This window comes from Pyrgilauda ruficollis, unplaced genomic scaffold, assembly GCF_017590135.1.
Source record: "Pyrgilauda ruficollis isolate IOZ18807 unplaced genomic scaffold, ASM1759013v1 scaffold33, whole genome shotgun sequence".
NCBI classification, from domain to species: Eukaryota; Metazoa; Chordata; class Aves; order Passeriformes; family Passeridae; genus Pyrgilauda; species Pyrgilauda ruficollis.
Window position 1 is genome coordinate 2,892,348 of NW_024524711.1, and position 22,153 is coordinate 2,914,500.

At 44.3% G+C, this 22,153-nt stretch overlaps 1 protein-coding gene across 1 annotated transcript in view; it reads left to right on the top strand.

Annotated features, from left to right (window-relative positions):
- The window catches only part of LAMB1 (laminin subunit beta 1), a 42,429-nt gene extending 24,898 nt beyond the window's left edge, over nucleotides 1–17,531 (top strand). The window contains exons 24-33 of the mRNA XM_041474589.1: nucleotides 6,742–7,111; nucleotides 8,740–8,924; nucleotides 10,101–10,342; nucleotides 11,812–12,015; nucleotides 12,398–12,542; nucleotides 13,283–13,490; nucleotides 13,657–13,798; nucleotides 14,652–14,828; nucleotides 16,116–16,275; nucleotides 17,096–17,531. Of these exons, the coding sequence (XP_041330523.1) occupies nucleotides 6,742–7,111; nucleotides 8,740–8,924; nucleotides 10,101–10,342; nucleotides 11,812–12,015; nucleotides 12,398–12,542; nucleotides 13,283–13,490; nucleotides 13,657–13,798; nucleotides 14,652–14,828; nucleotides 16,116–16,275; nucleotides 17,096–17,232 (1,970 nt within the window). The 3' untranslated portion in view covers nucleotides 17,233–17,531. The remainder of the gene's footprint in view (nucleotides 1–6,741; nucleotides 7,112–8,739; nucleotides 8,925–10,100; nucleotides 10,343–11,811; nucleotides 12,016–12,397; nucleotides 12,543–13,282; nucleotides 13,491–13,656; nucleotides 13,799–14,651; nucleotides 14,829–16,115; nucleotides 16,276–17,095) is intronic.
- The last annotated feature ends 4,622 nt before the right edge of the window (nucleotides 17,532–22,153 follow it).

The following is a 22,153-nucleotide window of genomic DNA, read 5'->3' on the forward strand; positions in this document are numbered from 1 at the left end:
CTAGTGTTCACATTGCTTTGACAAGCTTTATAGTACTAAAAAATCCCAAGTGCCTGCCAATAAGCTCTGGACATAGCTGTGTGGAGATGTGCAAAATGGCCCATCTAGGACAGGCTGGGGCTGCAGCTCTCCATGGGTTCTCAGGCACTTGCAGCAGCAGTGAGGAGTTGATGTACTGGCCTGGGGTCCCAATACACTCCAGGGGATACCAGGCTCTAGGGCACTCTTCCCTGCCATCCCCATTGCCAGCTGCTACCTGTGATGTCTCTTCTAGAAACCTTGGTAAGATCAGACATGGTGAAGCAGAAGCCAGGGAAGGCAGGTTTTTGTACCTGGTCTGGGTACTACAGTCTGTGCCCTTTGCTGTGGAGAGAAAATGTCATCTGATGTCTCCTCTCTGTGTGTCCATGGAGATCACAGTGGCACCACATCGCTGAGGTGTGAGGGGCCAGCTGAGGTGGGTGCCTGCATTTGGACAGCATCCTGAACCCACAGCACTGGCTGCACTTCAGCACCCACTGGGGATTACACACCACAGAGAGCCTCTGGCTGGGTCTTCAGAGGCTGCTTACTCCCTGTGCTTTGAAAAAGCACAACATTGTCTCATTGAATTCAACATAATGCCTGAAACAAGCACAGCAGAGGCATAGAGATGGGGAAGAGCCCAGCATTTCTCTCTGGCCTCGTGCAGGTTCCTGGGGAGTTACAGTGAGCAGGAGCTGTGCTGTGAGCATTGCCTGCTCTGGAGGCAGTGCCAGCTCCTTGGCAGGACTCTTCTGCCATTGCTCCAGCCTTGAGCTGGCTGCAGCTCCACATGAGCATGCATGTGAATGTGTGTGTGTGTGTGTGCATAAAAATCCTCCCTAAGGTAGTAAATAATAGCACTACAGAGTTCATGAAATTCAGGTCTCCCAGGCATTCTGCTGGAGCGTTTCCAAAGCCTGGCAACTAAAATGCAGGACTCAGCATGCCGAGTTCTGCACCAACTTCAACCCACAAAGCACATCTCCAGCAGAAGGCTCCAGGCTCATGGGAAGCCTGAGATGTGGAGTAGCTGCAGATGCAGCTCAAACAATGCAAAGGCACAGTAGATACTTAAAGTTTATGTTTCATCTAATATGAAGGAGATGACAATTTTGCTGTCATTGCTGTTGTAATAAATTGAACAAGCAGACCAGAGTGCAGTTAGTAGGAGGTACTGTGTGAGATTGGAAGTTAGGTGGTGTTGCTATAGCCCCTTCACAAGAAGCATGTCCTGTGTCAGACATGAGTATCAAGTCTTACTGTAAAGTCACAGAATTTAATTGAACTACAATGAAAAAAAAAAGGTAATGTTTTTTGTCAAATGCATACTGCATACATTGACAAGAATGTTGTTTTTCTCAGTTTTTAGTCTTTGTTATATGCTGGTGCAGGAACAGCAGTTCGCTAAAAATTACCCTATTGCCATTTAAGAATAACTTTTGTATTCTTAAAATTTAAGATTACCTGGCGCATAGGCTGCTTTTATAGGAGATGTTTTTGGTGTTCAGAGATGTCTTGTTTCCTTCTGTGAGAAGTGCCTAAAGGAAGTCAGACAAATTCTGTGCTAAAGAAAATAGAATTTTCATTTTGAGTTCCATAATTTTAATTGACCTAGGGTCATAAAATACTGTAATGTGTATTGATTGTTTCCAGAAAACTATCCTTTTGGCATGGTCTGCTAGCATGTTAAGATGTAGCACAACTCCAGTAATTTTAGGCTGGGATCTTATCTTAACATTCCTACTGAAAATCATGATGCCGAGGAGTTAGCACTATGCTTGCAGGGTAACTTGAATCAATAGCTGATTATTCAGAAGAAATTTGCTAGCTCTGCAAAACTTTCAACCTTATAAATTGTTGAATGGTTTTCTTATCACAGTGCCTCACTACCACTGGTAAATTTTGCCAGGAAATCATGTTTGAACAAAACCTTTGTGTTTTTTCTGTGGAGGAGTTAAACATTTGATGCTTGCCACCCTCAGTCTCAAGCAGTAAAAAAAAAAATATTTCTGGAAAAATTATTTCTATTCAGTGTAGGATGATGTACAACACTTGTTTGCTCCTGGCATTCCTCAGTAAAGAATTGAACACTGATACTGGTCTTCATACAGCCATTCAATATCCATTCTGTCACCTCTGCGGTAGTACCAAGTGCTTTGACACACCTGAGTTTAAATTAAGTGATGTGCAAATATACTGCATATTGAATTACAGTAGTTTAAATGGAAGTGAGTTTAAATGGAAGTTTAAAATATTTAAAATCAGAGGAAAATATAGCTGAGCTGTCAGAGTAGGGAAAAGATAAAGCAATTCACAGATCCTTTTGGGCTTAAAGCAAACCTCTCCAGCTAGTTACTTGCTTCTTTTGGATTTCTCCTCTTAGATTTTTTCATGACTGCATTTGGTATACATGTTTCAGTGTTACTTTTATCTTTAGGATCAGGAAAAAGGAGGAGGAGAAATGCACTGATGAAGGTGATACAGAAATTACCCATGGATATTCAGTGTGTGCATGCACATACGTGCACATGCATTTATGAACAGATACAGCTACAATCCTCATAATCTGCTAATCAGCACATCCTGACTGAAGGATTTGGCTAAAACTTTTCCAAAAATATGGTTTCACTGAAGTTGAAGTATGTCACAAAAGAATCGTTGATTGAGTTACACACTCAGTTAAAGAAAACAATACGCCCAGTTCCAAAATGACATTTCAAAACAGAAACCTATTGTTTAATTTAGTAAATGCTCCTTTGAAAACCCTTAAATCTTGGGCCAACAATTTCAAAAGACTTCTTTTCCTCCACTGTGTTTTCCATGGGAGGTACTGCTATGTCCTGCTCTGCTTAGAGATTTGAAGCCTGTCTAACACTGATCTTCAATGCAAGCAGCTTGTCTGCATTACCTTTCAGCCCTTCACCTTGGCTTTGGGCCATCTGTCTGCTTGAAGGGAGAGTAATCAACCATTTGTCTTGAAGGCATTTCCAACTCAAAGTGGTCAAGGCATCCAAGTATCTTGAAGTAAACTCAACATCTGTTTGATTTTGCAGTGCAGAATGAACTACTTTTCCAGTTTCTTGTCATGTAAGCATCATGTAAGGGAAGCGACATAAAAGGAGTTTATAGGACTTTGTCTTTCCCTGTGCCACATATAAGTAGAGTATAAAGCTGTTGGTAGCTAGTGAGCCACATCTGAAACATCTGCAGGCACATCTGCATCCCTAAATGTGCCTGTGTGTTTCTTGTTCATGAAAAAGTTCAGATTAACCAGATATACTCTTAACACTGGATGTGTTGTATTACTCAGGTCTTTCATCAGATTTATGAGTGTGCTGGTTGGAGCCAAAATCTCCTGAGCAAAGCAATACTTTGAAGGCCGTGTTTGAGTTAGCCTGCCAGGTGCAGAGCTGCTTCTGAGTCACACCATGGCCATAGGAATAGTTGGACATAACAAAGGAGGTGTTGGAGGAGCAAGAACTCTGCTGTGGCTAGAAGTGATGGTGGTACTTTGGTCAAACACAATAGTGGGCATGATGTGCTGGATCACTCTGCCATAGTGTTTGCTCTGTTTCTAGCGGGTGATAGGAGTCAAGGTATCTCTGGTACTCACATCCCAGTTCATTGGCAGGGATACTAGAATGTCATAGGAATTTTCTGGTGCATGTGCACCCACCATCTTGAATGATAGATATGTAACTCAGTTGTTCTTCCATGAGCTCCTTGCCAATCCCGTGCCAGTCTTTTCCAGTCTGTGCCAGCTCAGAGGGCCTCCTTTCCTTTCACATACATCCTGCTACTGTCACTATGCTTTTGTTCCTTGAGGATGAAGTCATGCCCTTCAATCAAAGAGACTGAAGCCAGCAGGTTCTTGGCAGGCAGACATTTCCTGAGGTGGAGGTGAAAGCTGGCACTGAGCTATTTGCCTGGTAGACTGCAGTATTCAAGGTGCTACTCACCATGGAGAAGGCTTTACGTGATCTTTGCTTGGGCTTGCTTTCCTTCTCTTGAGAACTGACCACAACTGCAGTGAGTAGAGGGTTTGATCCCCACCATGGCATAAATGGAAGCTGTTCTTCTTCAGTGGTCTTGAACGTGCTCCTTGCTGGGGTGTAAAATGCCTGGTGGAGGTGTTCAGGGCACAAGGTACAGGACTCATCCACTAGAGGTGTTAAAGATGGTTTGGGGTGAAATCTGGTGTGGTCCTGTATATGGTTAATGTCTTGGGAAGATAATGGAGAGGAGGAAGAGCAATAGGAAACCAGCACTTTTGAAAGCCATTCTATATACATTTCATTCAGGGGACTGAGGTAATTTAGAGCCAGGATTGCCTGCTTGTGAGCTTGATAAAAAGCCTTAAAATGGAGAAATAAGACACAATAATGTTTCTAGCTGCCTTGTACAATTTCTCATGGTCCTGCAAAGCTCAATTTGGGAGATTTGTAGGACTGTATTCTTCCAACTGTTGCTCTGCATTTAGAATAAATTACTTCTTTGCTCTTATCATCCCCCAACAGGCAGCTGTGGAGTTTGGGTTTTCACTTTGCAAACAGTATGTTAGTACCTAAATTATTTTCTCTTCTTCCCTAGTGTTTTCTGGTTCCAGAGATTTTGGAATCCACTTTGCCATGTAAATGCTACTAAAGCCATGTCATCTGCATTTCCTGAACATGCAGGTATTCAGGAGTAGAATTACCAATATGGGGTTATGGTTTTTTTTTCACATTAAGCCTTTTAAATCTGCAAGTAAATATAGTGCTCTGATTTGTCAGCAGCAAGTATTCATGTAACTTGATCAGACCTCAGGATCTTTGAGAGAAACCACATGCCATTTAGCCTCTTTCTATACAGAGGAATTTGGACAATTCATCATTATACCAAGGGTCTTATTAGTTGACAGAAGGGTTAACTGACCTTCAAACAGGAACTCAAACGGTTTGCCTGCAGGGAGCATATTCCATGGTGAGTTGACTACTTAAGCACTTTCGATGTAAAGTAAAAACAATCTCTTGTGTCAGGGTATAGTTCAAAGAACAAAAGACCGTTTTGCTCAATTGTGCAGGCAGCAGAAGTTATTTTTGTCTCTTGCCTATCATATTCACGTTGTACAAGAAAGTCGTTTTGTTGAGGAGCGATTTGTTCTGCTGGGGCTCTTTGTGTAAGTTTTGAACTGAAGACCACCACTGTGCTCTGGCATTGAAGGAAACAATGTACAGTCTTGAAAACAGCTTTGTGTTTTGCCCTATTTTCAAGGGGGCATTTGCTTTGGGTGTGTGAATTGATTTATGGGCCCTTTTGAGCCATTTAACCTTCTTCGAGAATGCCTGGTAAATGGATGTGTAAGTGAGGCGTTTTATCAGGTATGCCAGTCCTTTTCCTGTTTAGGGAACATGTGCTTGACCTGTTTTGGGTGTGCTCTGCCATAATGATAGGTAGATGATGTGCATATTTTCAAAGCCTCTCTTTTTGTTGCTTGCTGCCATCTTTTTATTAAAAGCTTTGCATGTTGGTGATGTCCTCTGCTGCTGCTGCCTCCTGTATAACTAAGGAGGTCAAGTGGCAGCCTCACTGCATGGAAATGCTTCTCCTGATAGCATTATTGTGTACAGAGCATGTGTGTGCTTTCAGCAGTGACTGTGCATCACTGAGTTAAGTGATTAACTTCTCTCTGTGATGGGTTAGTGCCAAAGAAATGTATTTCATGAAGGTGTGAATGCTAACTCTGAAGTTGGTGCTCAGTGTGAAATAATTCTTTCAAAGTTATAAATCTGTTAAGTGTCCTCATTTCCACTGAGGGTGACATTGAGGGTGACAAACAGCGGTCCTTAACACCTCAAACACTACAGGGCTGCCCATGACCACATTTTTGTTCTATTCTACTTTTCACTGCCAGATTTTTTCCTGATTTTCTGTATACCCAAAATGTCAGCCCAGTGCCAGGATCCTCAGTGTGTGTTGTGAATGTTTTTCCTCTCTCCATGGCAGGAGCATGTTCTGAGCCAGTCCTTGTACCTCTGCCTAGAAGATCTCACAAGGGCTTTTGCTCCATAGATTTGTCCTGTTCTTGGAAGCCCATTCCACTTTTAGCACCCACAGCACCTTACAGAAGAGGGGCCTTACCTTCCACTTAACCAAGTGCTGTGTAATCAGTTATCTCCTTTTAGTGCCCTGTTTGTGGGAGGTGCAGGGGCGGTGGTTGGATTGTGATCTGCAGGGTTCCTCACCTGAGTGTTTCTCCTCTGCCAGAGGAGACAGTAAATGGCTGTTCCTAGTTCAATTTTCCTTTTTCTCTCATTATTTGCTCTGAAACCCTCTGCTATGTGCCTGCCTGCCTCTTCTTTTCCTGTCCCAAGAGCCTTGCTGTACTCACTCTTCGTTGCAGGAGAGAAACTGGGATCTTTGTTTTCAGTTGCTATCTAGCTGACATCTGAACTTTGCAACAAGTGGTGTCCATCCTTGCTCCATTTTTGTTCCTATTTCCAAGATGTGCAAATCCTGATCTCCCCTAGTTATTTCCCCATCTGTCTCCCCTTTCTCACTCACACTTGCTTTCTCCATAGATAAGTGATACATCCACAATTAGCTTTTTATAACTGAGACACTGACCACATCTGTATTCATTTCACCACTTTATTATAACTAATTTTTTCCCACCCTGCCAACATCACAGTCATTTCCCTTTCCAAGGCCTTCACGTGTGCCTTTTTCTCCTCCCAGCATGTGACTGCAACCCTCGTGGCATCCAGACCCCACAGTGTGACCGTGCCACTGGGCAGTGCATCTGCAATGAAGGCGTGGAAGGGCTTCACTGTGACAAGTGCTCCCGGGGCTACTCAGGCTTCTTCCCTGACTGCGTGCCCTGCCACCAGTGCTTTGCCCTCTGGGATGTGATCATCAGCGAGCTGGCTAATAGAACCCAGCAGTTCTTGGACAGGGCCAATACCCTCAAAATCACTGGAGTCACTGGCCCATACCAGCAGACGCTCAACACACTGGAGGAGAAGCTCACTGAAATTAAAACCATCATTGCTCAAAATCCAGCAGCAGAGCCCCTGAAGAACATTGGCAATCTCTTTGAGGAAGCAGAGTGAGTACAGTTGTAGTTACTTGGATCAGTCTGTCATGGGAAGGAGTGGGAGTTCCAGTGAGCTGGGATTTACTTGAGTGACTGGTGTCCCCATGCTGAGCTGAGGGCACTCTGGCTGGGTGAGGGTTCTGTGGCTCCTGGGCTGCTGGAGCACCTTGCCATGCTCAGCACTGGCAGTGAGTGCCCTTCCCACTGGGCAGAATCCTCTTGGGGCAGGCAGGAGCAGTGCAGCAGCCACAGGCTGGGCTGGGTTGTCCTGCTCCCACTGCTCTCCAGGCAGCTAATTACCAGGGAGCCACTCATGCTTGCCTTGTGCTGCCCCAGGGCAAAGGACAAACACTGCTATTATGTGACAGAATGAAGAGGGGGAGAGATTAAATTCCTGGATTTCCGCGTGTAGCTGATGAGTTGGAAACTTTGGGCTTCTTTCTGCACTCTGAGCACGTGTTGGGGGAAGCACCAGGTTTATAACAAGAATTGTTTCCTTTTTTCTGAGAGTAGAAGCCTTGTATTTTATTTTAGGGCTAAGCATGCAAAAGATGGTGGTCTGGAGATGGGGCAGCCTAACATTAAGTAGGATTACAGAGGCTTTCTAGCCCTGTCTGCAACTGCTCCAAGTTGCTTGTGCATTGTGAAGCAAAGGGGCGAGGATTAAAGCACAAATGTCTCAATTAGGAATCGTTTGTGCCCTACAGCTCCCCTCCCTGCTGGAGAGCTGAAGGTTGCTGCTGCTTCTGGACTCTGTGTGTATTGAGGGAGATCAGAGCAGCTGAAGAGCTGCTTTTCCCTAACATACCTTATGAGTAGCTGTTCTTGCTCCTCTCTGGCTGTATAGAAAGTGCTGGGCTTTGGAGGAGTCCTGGAAAACAGCAGGCTGTTGGGCTATTGAGAAAGCTGTAAATTGATATTAGGTCTCAAATACTGCCTTGATTCTTTCAGAATGAGGAAATGCTTGCCTTGACAGGATCACCATGGATGGGAATAGCTTCCTATGCCCACTTCACACAGCAGCCTTGACATGTAACTCACTTGCTTTTCCTTTTAGGGTTATCCCAGTAGCTAAAGCCTGCTCCGTGGCTCACTGAGTGAGTGCTTAGAGCAGGAGGTTTTCCTTCAAAACTCTGGTGAGGAGGGATCTGTACGGAAGAGTTTAAAGAATCCATTGTGTTAAAACTTAGGCTCCCCCCTCCCTGCTTCCTGAAGTTCAGTTCTGTCTGATGAACTCGTAGTAATCAAAACTACATTTGAGCTGTGTGGGATGCGAAGCGAATTATGTATGGATCATAGTAGTCAACTCTGACCTATGCAGTTGCCATGATACAAGAGCATGACTCCAGTCCTCTGGAATCTCCCTCCAGTTAATCTTACACAATGCAGCTGTTTTCTGAGCAATTTGGCACTTTGGGTTTATAAATGTGCCGTAGATTAAAAAGTAGGTTTGTATAATAAAGGAAACAAAACAGTATTCTAGGTAGGCATGTTGTTACAAATCCCTTGGAGCTCCACTGAGGGAGGACAGGTCCTGCCGTGGGAGAAGCTGGGTACATGTCTAGCCACCATGCTCCACTGAAGTATGAGGCATATGACCCTTCTTCCTCGCCGTGTTGAGTCCTGTGCCTGTTTTACAGAAAGCTGACAGCAGATGTTACAGTTAAGATAGCTGACATAGAAGAAAACCTATCAGCCTTATCAGCGAAGAGCAATAGCACAGACGCAGACCTGAGTGCACTGGAGACAGATGCCAAAAGTCTCGACCACGTCGTGAAAGAACTTGCAGAGCAGCTAGAGTTCATCAAGATCTCTGATGTTCGGGGTAAGTGTCACAGGGAGGGGGAGAAGGCAGCAGGGTGGCCAAAGATTTAATTAGTGCATGAGTTTAAGTACCAGATTAATCTTCTAACTTGTAATAAAACACAGTTCCTCAGGGACAGGTTTTTTCTGTGCATTAGCAGAGTTGCTGATGCAGCAGGAATTTTTGCCCCCTTATCTGGTCTGTCTTCCTCTGCACATTGCAAAGCTGGCTCAAATTCTTGGGGCACAGAATCGTCTTAAGGTATCATGCTGAACACATTGTAGATGAGACACAACAGAAGAAAGTGCATCACAGATTTCAAGATGTGTCTGGACATCCCTCTTGCTCCCTTCAGTCTGTTAAATTGCTATTTCTGGGTGAAAAAAAAGAGCTTGTGGTAAAGGGTCCAGTTCTTCTGAGCCACCCAAGCCTTGCATATCCATTGGCACACTGAAATGGGCCAAGAATTTGCTGGAGGAAGACGAATGTCACCAAATTATTTGGAAATCTGGAAAGCTGACTTCAAAGAAAGTATTTATAGTTTTTCTTATATATTTCCTGGTTTGCAGGAAGTCTGAGATTGTTTTCAGTGAACAGGGGAGATTTCAGAGTGAGGCGAGTAGCATGGGGAGTCCCAGTCTTCTGCCATTCTGCAAAAGAAAGCTGCCCCAAGGTGCAGAGTATAGTCACCCCCAGAGGGTCCCCCACACCCACACAAGGCCTCTCCAGGAGTTGTCCAAAATCAACAGTTCCATAAATCAGCATCTTTCATCAAGCAGTTGTTTCTCAGGAAAGCTCTGACCAGTTTCCAAGCAGTGACTCCATAAGCCAGACATCCCAGGGCAAGCAATAAGAACTGCTGGGATAAGGGAATCCTTAGAAAACAGACTGTTCCCCTAAAAACCTTCAAAGGCTGTATCTCCTTTTGCCCTTAGGGCAAGTAGAATTCAGTCACTAGGGTCAGAGAAAGGCTTAACTTCAAAGACCAGCTTGACACTTTCCACCAAGCAAAGAAGCAAACTTTTTTTCTGCAAGAGGCCAAATTCTGTCATCCTTGCAATGGCACAGCTGCCAAGGCCAGCATTTCATTTAATGTGATGTATCACTAGCCCTGATGTGTCATCCGCTAACATTTGTAATATACATTACTTTGGGTTACTCAGCAGAGTTCTCATCAGCTCCCTCTGATTTCTGCAGGAGCCTTGGACAGTATCACCAAGTACTTCCAGATGTCCCTGGAGGCAGAGGAGAGGGTCAATGCCTCCACTGTTCATCCCGATAGCGCCGTGGAGCTGTCAGCGCGAACACGGCAGGAAGTGGAAGACTTAATCAATGAGAAGGAGGCCCAGTTCAAGGCTAAGCAGGAGGAGCAGTCACGCCTTCTGGATGAACTCGCTGGAAAGCTGCAGAGCCTGGATCTCTCTGAGGTGGCTGAGAAGGTACACAGCTGAGCATCGCTGGGATAAACCCGGAGCAGAAAGAGAGTCGGGTTTGTGGTGAAGCAACGGGCAGGGAGGAGCTGTAGGCATGGCAGTTACACAGTGTGAGATGTGTGGTTGGCTCATGAGAAATGCCCCTTGCTTGGTTGAGCACCCCCTCGGTTTTGTGGGCTAGAACTGGGTTGTTTAACTGGTGGGCTCTGACGCTACTGGCTTTCACAGACCAGCCTTTCACATTGGTCTTCCTCCCACTCTTCCCAGCCCCAACAGAGCACCTGTTTTTCCATCACCCCTGTTCTAATCCAGTGTTCTTTGCTAGGGACAGAGTTCCCACGTGCAGAAAAGTGTGGCAAATCTGTTGGGCTGAGAGCCATCCTCTTCAGCCTATCCCAAGTTCAGTGCTTGCTTTCCCTAGGCTCCCCTCTTCCCTTCTGCAACTCCATTGGGTACACTGTGCCTGCACAGTGCCCAGCCAGGCTGTGCTGCTGCACACACCCACAGGCCTCAGCATCCCCCCAGGCTCATCCTCCTGCTCAAGACAAAGCAGAATTTGCAGGGAGCTGGAGTCAAAAGGGCATTTTCTCTGTTGAAGGTGCCTACTCATCTGTAAATATGATTAAAGATGGCTTTTTCTTGGGAGAGGCTGGGTGTTCCCTCAGTTTCTCTTTGAAGTTGGCCAGCTGCATTCAGTGAACAATTCCTGAACAGCCCTGGGTGAAGACAGGCTGCAGGGCACTGCTCATTAACTCCCCCGGGCAGGCCAGGCCTGTGGTAGAGAGCGAGTTCTTCACACGCTGATTGTCCCTTGTCCTTTACAACCAGTCATCCCTCCCACTCCCTCAGCCCTCCTTTTTTCTCTGAAGGGGAGAGACATCTTTCTGTTTAGTTTCTCTTCCCCTACATTCCTGCTCTGACTGTTCTTAAGAGCTGAAGTCTTGGGTAGATGATTATCAAGGCAGTAAATACTGAGTTGCTTGGAGGTGTAATTATGAGACACATACACACACACACACACACACACACACCTTTTTGCTTTCTAGCTACTGCTGGGTTACGTGCCAAACAGGTAAGAGGGACTCATTTACACTTCACAGGAGACAGCTGCAGCTAACTTGGCTCAGCCCCTAGGTTTTCCCAGGGAGATGTTTTGGCTGCAAAACCTGAGTCAGTGACTATCATTAGGCAAAAAGAGATGGGGAGGGGGCAGGGGGGGGCATGAAAAGGTAAAAGAGCCTCACAAGAACAGGGAATTTTATTTTTCCCTCTGGTTAAACCTCCTGTGTTATTTCATTACTGAACCAATTTACCAAGCAGTGGATAATTCTCAGCACAATGTTGCTGATAGAAATATTTTTTGCTTCTGGAAAAAAAAGTTTACTCTGAAATTTTGTGGTAGAACAGTATCCTACTCCAGCCCCAGGCAATGGAATGGAAATCAGGCTGTGACTGCTTCCCCTGTGTCCCTGCAGACGTGTGGCACTGCTCCGGGAGCCTCCTGTGCCGAGTCCGAGTGCGGGGGGCTGAGCTGTCGGACAGACGAGGGGAAGAAGAAGTGTGGAGGCCCCGGCTGTGACGGGCTGGTGACTGTAGCACACAATGCCTGGCAGAAGGCTATGGATTTTGACAGAGACATCCTCAGTGCATTAGCAGAAGTTGAGCAACTCTCCAGAATGGTAATATGCCAAATCAATTGTTAAGATAGTAAAAAAGAAAAAGGAAGATCTGTCTGTTGTAGCACAGACAGTAATTGACAAAGTATGTGCTGGTTTTCTGTAGAAAATAGTTCTTTTGGGTTGTGTAACTTCATCATGCTTGTAAATATCTTCAGAAGGGGAGCTTGCTAGAGTGAAGCTTCATGGATAACTAAACATCAGCCTGAGTTGTTTAAACTAGCACTGGTGGTATGGATCAGGGCCAGCTTCCAAGTGTTCTGTGAGTTTTATGAGAAAAAGCATTCCTTGTTACTATTACTTCTGACTCCAGATGAATTGTTTTAAGACAAGCCCTAAAGCATAAGAAGATAAGCAAGCAAGCCTTCCATTTTCCTTTCTTTAGGTTTCTGAGGCAAAACAGAGAGCAGATGAAGCAAAACAAAACGCGCAAGCAGTTTTGCTTAAAACCAATGCTACAAAAGAACAAGTGGACAGAAGCAATGAAGATCTGAGAAATCTTATTAAACAGATTAGAGACTTCCTAATGCGTAAGAACATTACATTTTAATTATATTTTAATTCTGGGTTTGTGAAAACTAGCTTTACATCTGTATTAATCTTCCAAGAGTTAGTGCAACAGTTGTCATCATTCCCCCCACCTCCCCTAGACAGACAGTGTGTATGATGAAATCTGGAAACATGAGAAAAAACAAGAGAAAACCAAGATAATAAGAAAGTGAGAGCAAATTGTGACATGTTCTTGTGTGCATTTCAGCTGAGGCTGTTGTACTGCTGTACTTTGCCAAGTATGTCTGTAAGTTCTGGCTAGAAAGACAAAGTAGTATTAAAGGGGAAGCAAGTCAGAAACTGTGTTTGTCTCTCTGTAAGAAAGCAAGAAAAGGTTAAATGAGAGCCTTGTTTGCCAGCAGCCCATTCCTTGCCTGTTTGCTCAGGGCTGACTATGCTGGGAGCACAAATACATCTACGTGCAGCTGTTGGTTTTGTTTCCTGTGGGCTCAGGTCCTCCCCAGAGTGGTGCAGCTGAGCACCAAGATCTTTAAATGGCTTTCAAGAGTGCTGTGCCAGCAGCACACCTGCTGGGCCTCTCCTGAGAGGGAAGTTTCACCTTGGGAAGCAGCTTTAACACCTTGATTTTCCATAGATCTGGGGGAGGAAGTTTTCCCATGATTTTCCTTCTTAAGGAAGCAGCTGAACAAGAATTTGAGTGCTGAGATGTGACAGAGAGAAGCTTTTACTCACATATTTGTCATTTGTGTCCATCTGCTAGAAGACAGTGCTGACCTGGATAGCATTGAGGCAGTGGCTAATGAAGTGCTGAACATGGAGATGCCAAGCACTCCCCAGCAGCTGCAGGCCCTGACAGAAGATATTCGTGAGCGTGTAGAAAGCCTTTCTGATGTTGAGGTCATTCTGCAGCAGAGCGCTGGAGACATTGCCAGAGCAGAAATGCTACTGGAGGAAGCTAAAAGAGCGAGGTATGCAGCCCTGTTCCATCTCATTGCATCAGAAAATGCAGTTTAACTTTCCCTGATGTAAATTCTTATTCCTTCAGTAAGGGGCAAAACCAGCCCCTTGCAGCCTATGTTCTTTTTCCAGTTCCAAAGTAAGAGCGTTTTTAGCATTAACAATCTTGCTCCACAGCAAAGGTGCAACAGATGTTAAAGTCACTGCAGACATGGTGAAAGCAGCACTGGAAGAAGCTGAAAAAGCTCAAAATGCAGCTGAAAAAGCCATCAAACAAGCTGATGAAGATATTAAAGGAACTCAAGACTTGCTGACTTCGGTGAGTTCTTTATGAGTATTTCCTAACATAATAGAAACAGCACCAAGTCTGATGCTTAGAAACTGATGTAAGCCTGTCTAGGGAAAGCTCTTGGGTACCGCAAAGCAAGGGCTGCAGTTAAATTGCATCTAAACTGCATCATTCCTGCCTTCACATCAACTTTTGAGTGAGTGGGACAGATGCTAGGGGACTTTTTGCTCATAAACAAACAAACAGACAACAACAACAAAAAAAACCTACCAAAAGGCTTTTCTCACCCCCTGTCCTGCACCAGCCAAATTAAATGAGCAGGACTGTAGCCCTCTAAACCAGCAGGTCTGACAAGACCCCTGGCATGCCACACCTGGCAGCCACACTGGTTGTGTATTGGTGTGCTCAGTCATCCACACTGCAGCACCAGACTAAAATAAACAAATGCTAGATTGAAGTGCCAAGTGCTACAATCTTGTCAGATAAAGTATTTGCAGACTTCATCTCAAAGCCCTCATGAGACCACAGTGCTATCTATACTTATGAAGCTTGTCCAGTCTAGAAGTTTCACAAGTCCATTATCACATGATGGAGTCAAATGTCTGAAGTTTTGTCAACGGATTAGTCAACTCTTGCGTGCATAATGCAATCAAATGCTTTTTGACCATGTTCCTTAGTGCTTGTGCAGCCCCATATGTACCATTCTCAAGCACTGAGCTTTTTCACCCTGACTGCAAAGGGGCCATTTTTAGCAAAACTAAAACACTGCTTTTAACTCAGATATGTGGACACAAACTAGTTAGTTGAGCAGGGTTTATGGAGAAAGTTTAGTATTATATCCATTGTCTTTTGAAAGTCTAACTCTCATTCTTCTTTCTCTTAGATTGAATCTGAAAATGCAGCTTCTGCAGAAACGCTGAACAATGCTACCTTACGTCTGTTTGAACTAGAGAGGAGTGTTGAAGACCTTAGGCAAAAGGCTGCTACAAATTCAGGGAATGTGGGAGAAATAGAAGACAAAATTATTAGTGCAAAACAAAATGCTGAAGAAGTTCAAAAGGTGAGAAGCTCAGGAACAATCCTAAAGAGGATTGAAAAGAGAAGCCAGCAAGCCCCCCTGCCCCCAGGTTTGGCTAAAGGGAGATCAATGAACACATGTGATCTGTCACATTTATTGTTCATATTCTGGGGGTAGAAAATACTCCAACATTTATGCTCTTAACAAAGATAGCAACTTTTTACTTTGGTATCAGATCCTGAGAGAGATTTATTGGGAAGTTTTCAGGTTCTGAAATAGCTGCAGGAAACCTTTCACAGGTAGGTTTCTGTTCCTCAGCTTTACTATATGTCACAGAAGAACTGGAATTTTTTTTTCCACAGAGTATTTATGGTTCTATGACAATGATAGGTTCAGGACAAACAAACCAGAATTTGGCATATACAGAATGAAGCAACAGGAAAAGTAATTATCTTAACATAAAACTGAAGTAATTGCTAAATATCAGAGATGCAAGATTTTTCTCTGTGAACATATGGCATTACTCCCAATGTTTGCTACACACTTTTGTAATAGCAAAAGAATGTTCATTAACAAAACAATCGACCAGTCTGCCAAAGGAAGTTTCATTGCTCCCATCTCTTGTCTGTAGTTAGCCCACCAATCTCCAGAGAGCCATTTTCTGACAGGAGAGCTGCATTATCCATCAACTCAACAATATCCAAACACTAATTAGTATTTCAGGTGCTGTCAAGTGAACACAAGAGAATTCCAGTGCTGCTATGGTTTGTTATCTTGCTCAATGGTTGAATTTAGTTGGGCTATAGGACTTCTTTAATATTAACCCCACAAGCAAAAGCACAGCTGAGAAGCCAACCTCATGACTTTCCCAGCACCTTCACTAACACCAGCTGGGCAGCCAGTTCAGTTCTTGTTGCTGAAAGGGTAGCAAGGGTACTCCTCCCCAGATGCAACCCCTCAGCCCAGGAGCTGTGCCAGGTGTAGCTTTCCAGCAGTTCTAGGGGCCATGGCTTTCATTAGTTACAGAACCCTGTAACTGAATCCCATAAATCTCTGCCAAGTGCCAGTGTTGAAGCTGTAAAACAGCCACAGATCTGCAGAAGAGCAACTGATGAGTCTTCACCACAGCTCTTAGTCTTGGACAGAAAGTAGGAAATATCCTGACACCGTTTCTGCTTTTGTTAAGAGAGCTCCCGGGGTAGTCTCTCCTGGCAGCCAGATTTAGTAAAGGACAGAGGGAGGAAATGCCAACTAACTCGGGCTGTATTGGAAATGCCAACTCTATATTGGCTTCACTTGAGCTCCATCTTGTGCTTGAATTCGGAACAGGTGCTCAACAATGAGCTGAGTGGCAAGTACAGAACTGTGGAAGAGCTCATTGCCAGGAAGACAGAGGAGTCAGCCGAGGCCCGGAGGAAAGCAGGCGTGTTGCAAGATGAAGCTAAAGCCTTGTTGGCTCAAGCAAACAGCAAACTCCAGCTGCTCAAAGGTAAGCCTGTTCTGAGGAGGTAATTTGGCACCTCAGAACATGAAGCAATTTCATGCTGTTAAACCAGCTATTCATCAGCAAGAGAAAAGAAAAGCTACTTTTTTGTTACTGAGACTTGATCTGCTTTCCTTATTCTTTATGGACATAATACAGTCTTTTGAAGCAAAGATTTCTACAGAATAAGCTGATACAGGTGAGACACAAACTTCTGGTGAGGCACCTCTCACTGCCCCCAGAATTGCCACAGGGAAGGAACAAAACTACTGTGCTCAGGACAAGGACTCATCTGTTCCAGCAAAACCCCCATCTCCAAACAGTACTCCCCTCACCCCACCCTGGAAAGCTCTTAAAACAAGAGCTAATCAGGACAGGAGTTCCAGTTCACAGATTAATTTAACATTTACTGTTGACAAAGTTGATTGAACCAGAACAAGGCAATTTGCCCTTTGCTACTCCTGCGCAGTTACTGTGACTTGCTGAGTAGTCTTAATCATCACAAGCCAAAACAGTTCACTGTTCTGTAAAAGCCACCATAGAGCAAAGAATGACAATTATTTTAACCCTCAAAATATACTTTTGGATTTTCACCTTTGGAAAATAACTTCCTTGTTCCTTTACATCTCTATGTTAAGGAAACAAAAAGGTGCCATTCCAGCCTTTGTTGATTTTGGGGGTTTTGTTTGGTTTTTGTTTTTTTTTCCCCAGTCAGCATATCTTCCACAACAGAAATAAATTTGAATAGTAATTTATCTGTACCTATAATGATTTACATTAAAACACCACCAATTAAGCTGGTTTTTTTGCCTTCCTTTGCCTACAGATTTGGAAAATACATATGAAAACAATCAAAAAGTTCTGGAAGACAAAGCCAAGCAGTTGGTGGAGCTGGAAGAGACAGTTCGCTCCCTCTTACAGACAATCAGCCAGAAGGTTGCTGTTTATAGCACTTGCTTATAAACAGGAGTGGGAAGTGCTTGTGTTCAGGATGGGTTTTACAAGTATTATACTAGTTTTTTTTGACATTACACTAGGACCTGATAAGGTGAACAGGTTTTATATTGACTTTAAAGCCACAGAACCAAAGAAAAGTAATTTTTTTGATGTTGAAAATAAACAGTACTTTTGTATCACTGTATGTACCTAGTATGACTCATTAAGCTCCTGCCTATTTCTACCATTTGCAATGGTACATCAATTAATCCTTTAGCAAGTCTTGTTCTTACACTGGTTAGACATCTAATAAAATCTTGGCTTGAGCAATGTAATTCTAGAGAAGGGTTACTACTACTATAAAACATAATAATGGTGACTCAGACCAAATTACCAGTGAATGAAGAAATAGCATCCACGTGTAGTTAGTTATGCCACAGCACTTAAAAAGGATTGTGTACCCCCTGCATGATACCCATTTAGGCCTAAGACTACTTTCATGTCACTGATTATGAAACACTTGATATGTAGAGTGAAAACAAAGAGGTCAGCACTGAAAGTATGAATGCACCAAATTTATATGATAATCCAAGCTTGGATTCATAAAATAGACCGAGTTGGAAGGGCCCCACAAGGGCCATCGAGTCTAACTCCTGGTTCTGCACAGGACACCCCAAGAGTCACACCACATTCCTGAGAGCACTGTCCAAAGACTCCTTGAACTCTGTCAGGTTTGGTGCTGTGACCACTGCCCTGGGGAGCTGTTCCAGTGCCCAACCACCCCCTGGGTGAAGAATCTTTTTCTAATATCCAACATCAACTTCCCACCAGCACAACTTCAGGCCACTCGCTCAGGTCCTGTCACTGTCACCACAGAGAAGAGATCAGTGCCTGTCCCTCCTCTTCCTCTCATGAGGAAGTTGTAACTGCAGTGAGGTCTCCCCTCAGTCTCCTCCAGGCTGAACAGACCAAGTGACCTCAGTCGCTCCTCATACGGCTTCTCCTCAAAGTTCGTCACCATCTTTGTTGCCCTCCTTTGGACACTCTCTAATAGTTTAATGTCTTTTCTATATTGTAGTGCCCAAAACCGCCCCAGTGCAGAGCAGAGCAGGACAATCCTGTCCCTTGCCCAGCCGGTGATGCTGTGCCTGATGCCCCCAGGACACAGGTGGCCCTCCTGGCTGGCAGGCCACTGCTGACTCATAATTCAACTTTCCATTGACCAGGACCTCAGCTCCTCGAGGCTGAACAGACCAAGGGACCTCAGTCGCTCCTCATACGGCTTCTCCTCAAAGTTCGTCACCATCTTTGTTGCCCTCCTTTGGACACTCTCTAATAGTTTAATGTCTTTTCTATATTGTAGTGCCCAAAACTGCCCCAGTGCAGAGCAGAGCAGGACAATCCTGTCCCTTGCCCAGCCGGTGATGCTGTGCCTGATGCCCCCAGGACACAGGTGGCCCTCCTGGCTGGCAGGCCACTGCTGACTCATAATTCAACTTTCCATTGACCAGGACCTCAGGTCCCTTTCCACAGTGTTGCTTTCCAGCCTCTCCTTCCCCAGTCGGTCCCTTTCCACAGTGTTGCTTTCCAGCCTCTCCTTCCCCAGTCTGTCCATACATCCAGGTGCAGAATCTGGCACTTTCCCCTTACTGAACTTTCAAAAGTTGGTGATTGCCCAGTTCTGTAATTTGTGAAGGTCTCTGTGCAGGGCCTCTCTGCCTTCAAGGAAGTCAGCAGCTCCTCCCTGTTTTGTATCACCTGCAAACTTGCTCAGTAGCCCTTCCTGTCCTGCCTCCAAGTCATTAATGAATAGCACTGGCCTGAAGATGGAAGCCTGTGGAACCCCACTAGTGACAGGTCACCACTCTGATGTCACCCATTCACTGTAACCCTTTGTGCCCTAGCTGTGCGACAATGATCCAGCTGTGTGCTGGACATTCTGTGTCGAAGGATCCTATTAAGAGACAGTATCAAAAGCTTTGCTGAAATCCAAAAAGGGTACATCAACTGGCTTCCCTGACCAGCTATGTGGCAGTACTTGTGATAAAAGGAAATCAGGTTTGATAAGATGGTTTTTGATACCTCCCACATTAATCTTCTCCATAACTACCAGGCACTGAAGTGAGACTGACAGGCCTCTGACTGACTGCCAGATTCTGGGATCCCCCTTGCCCTTCTTGAAAATCAGAGACAACTTTCAGCAGTTTCCAGTCAGCTGAGACTTCTCCAGATTCCCCACGACTGCTTCAAAAAAAAAAAAAAAAAAAAAAAAAAAGGAAAAAAGAAATCAACAGGCATTTTGTGATGACATCAGCAGCTCCCTGAGGATTCTTGGCTGAATGCCGTCAGGCCCCATAGATTTTGTAGGGATCCAGCTGGAGCACATCCTGCACAATTCATAGTCCTCCAGCTCAGGGCACTGAGACCCTCTTAGTCCATCATCTGTGTTGAAGACAGGCAAAGATCCTGTTAAACACCTCTGCCTTGTCCCTGACCCTGTTTGTGATACGACCATCCTCATCCTGTAATGGGACAATGTTATTTTTACACTTCATATTGCTATTAATGTATTTGAAAAAACTCTTTTCATTGTCCCCCACTGTTCTGCCAACTTCAACTCCCATTGAGTTCTGGCCACTTGAATTTTCTCCCTACAGTGGCCAGCAGCATCTCTATTCTCCCCCTGGCACCTGACCATGCTTCTACTAGGCATACACCTTCCTTTTTTATCTTGTTTCCAACAGAAGATTCCTGTTTAACCAAGCCAGTCTTCTGCCTCACCTGCTTGACTTCCAACACTTGGGAATTGCCTGTTCCTTAGGAGGTGTTTAAAAAGTGACCAGCAATGATAGATCTCAGCACCTGAGAAAGGGGACCTTACCAATTCCCTGAGCAGCCTGAACTTCTGCTCTCCTCATGTCCAGAGCTGAGGTTTTGCTGGCACTTTGCCTTCTGTCAGCAGGGATTTTAAACTCCATCCCTTCGTAGTTGCTGTGGCCAAGATGGCCACCATTCTCAACTTCACTTAGGAGCTCCACTCTGTTGACACAGATTAGACCAAGGAGGGCATTTTTCCAAGTCATCTCCCTTAGAACCTGTCCTATAAACTTGTCATCCAGGTTTTTCAGAATCTTCTGGCCCAGGTGTGATGCTCCCAGTTAATTTCTGGCAAGCTGAAATTCCCTATAACATCAAGGAGAGTTGATTTGGAAGCATCCCTCATTCTCAAAGAATAATTCATCTGCATCAGCATCCTGGCTGGGAAGTTTGTAGTAGGCTCCCACAATGACACCTGCATTATTTTGCCTCTTGATTCTTTACCCAGTGGCTCTTAATGGTGCCATTGCCAACACTCTAATCTTCTATTACACTCAGTGCCACCCCTCTGCCTCTTCTGCTTTGCCTATCCCTCCTGACCATCCAACAGGCATGCCACTCACAGACTTATCCCACTGGGTTTCACTTATGCAGCATGCATTAGTGTAGAAACATTTCAGGAAGATGAAGCCTTTATGAGAAAGAGCTACAAAAGTTCAGAAGGGCACATAATGGGAATCAGTTAAGTAGCTGTACACAGACAGCTCTAAGAACAGCCTGTACTTAACACACAGGATGTGCAACAGTAGCATCCTGTTCACTCTAATTTCAGCTCAAAGTTGTGTGCATTACAGTGCCCCTTCAGAACGCTGCACAGTATGGCACAAACTGATTTACAGCCACAAACATCCATCAGCTACACAAGTCAGGACCCAAAACTGCAATGTGTTTGCACACCCTGACTGCTAACTCTGACCGCAGGATTCTATCTGTGTATATGTTCTTTGATTGACACCTTACCTAACATCATCAAAATCAGGACAACTACAGCAGGATAGAGAACCACCTAAGCAAACTGAAGAGCATTAGAGCATTATGGTTAAATAATTACCCCTAAGCTCCAGAGGTTACAAACAGCACAACAAAAAAAATCCTGTGAAGGATTTGATCATCACAGCAGTATCATGCACTGTTCACTGCCATGAGACCATTGACAGGTGGCTCAGCAGCATATTTTACTTTTACACTTTTTTGTACACTTAACTAGAATGGGAATGACAGCAAGAGAAGTAACAGAAATCATTTTAAGGCCTTGATTTTTATTTTTAAGCGTCTGGAAAACTCAGTCTCCAGTACAAACTTAGAAGTATTATTGGTTATGTTTCCCTGGCTTTTCAAACTTCATTTGACATAAAATGAGATACAAACTTTTGTAACTGATGAACTTCAAGAATGAATTGCAGTAAGACTGCTACAAGTATTCAGGGGGTGGAGGGAGTAGACACAAAACTGTTTCTGAGCAGCAAGGCTTCTGGGAAGAACTTGCAAATCACATGATTAACACTTAACATTTACCTTTGTAAGCTAGAAGTAATTCTGAAATGCCAAGATCTATTGGAAGAATCAAGCTTTTCTGCTCTGTTGTCTCACCTTCACTTTCCATTCAGCAGCTTCCTACTAGCATCTGAAAGCAGATCCACATTAATTCACTAACGCAGCATACCCACGAATCAGATGGTGGGAAGCTCAATGAGGTGGTACGGTTTAACCCCTCTACATTTAAAGTAGGAGTTCAGAAAATAAATCACAATGAAGAAGAGTATCACTGGTGTTTTGCTGATTAACTGATATGGTAATGCTGGCATCCATCTCTATCACTCGCTATAGATAATACTTGAATAAGAAGTTATAAAGCAAGCTAAAAAGATATGACCATCTTGGCTATACAAAAAACCAAGTAGCTGTAGCACCACCTTCTGAATGTGCACTTCTCATTCCACTGGCATGATGAAAAAGGACATGCACAATACCAGCAGGTATTAAAGTTTTCTTCAAGGCAGAAGAGCATGGCAAAAAAAGAAGAAATGGCACCTTGGAAAAGAAGTTCATTTTAACTACTGGACTTGGGCAT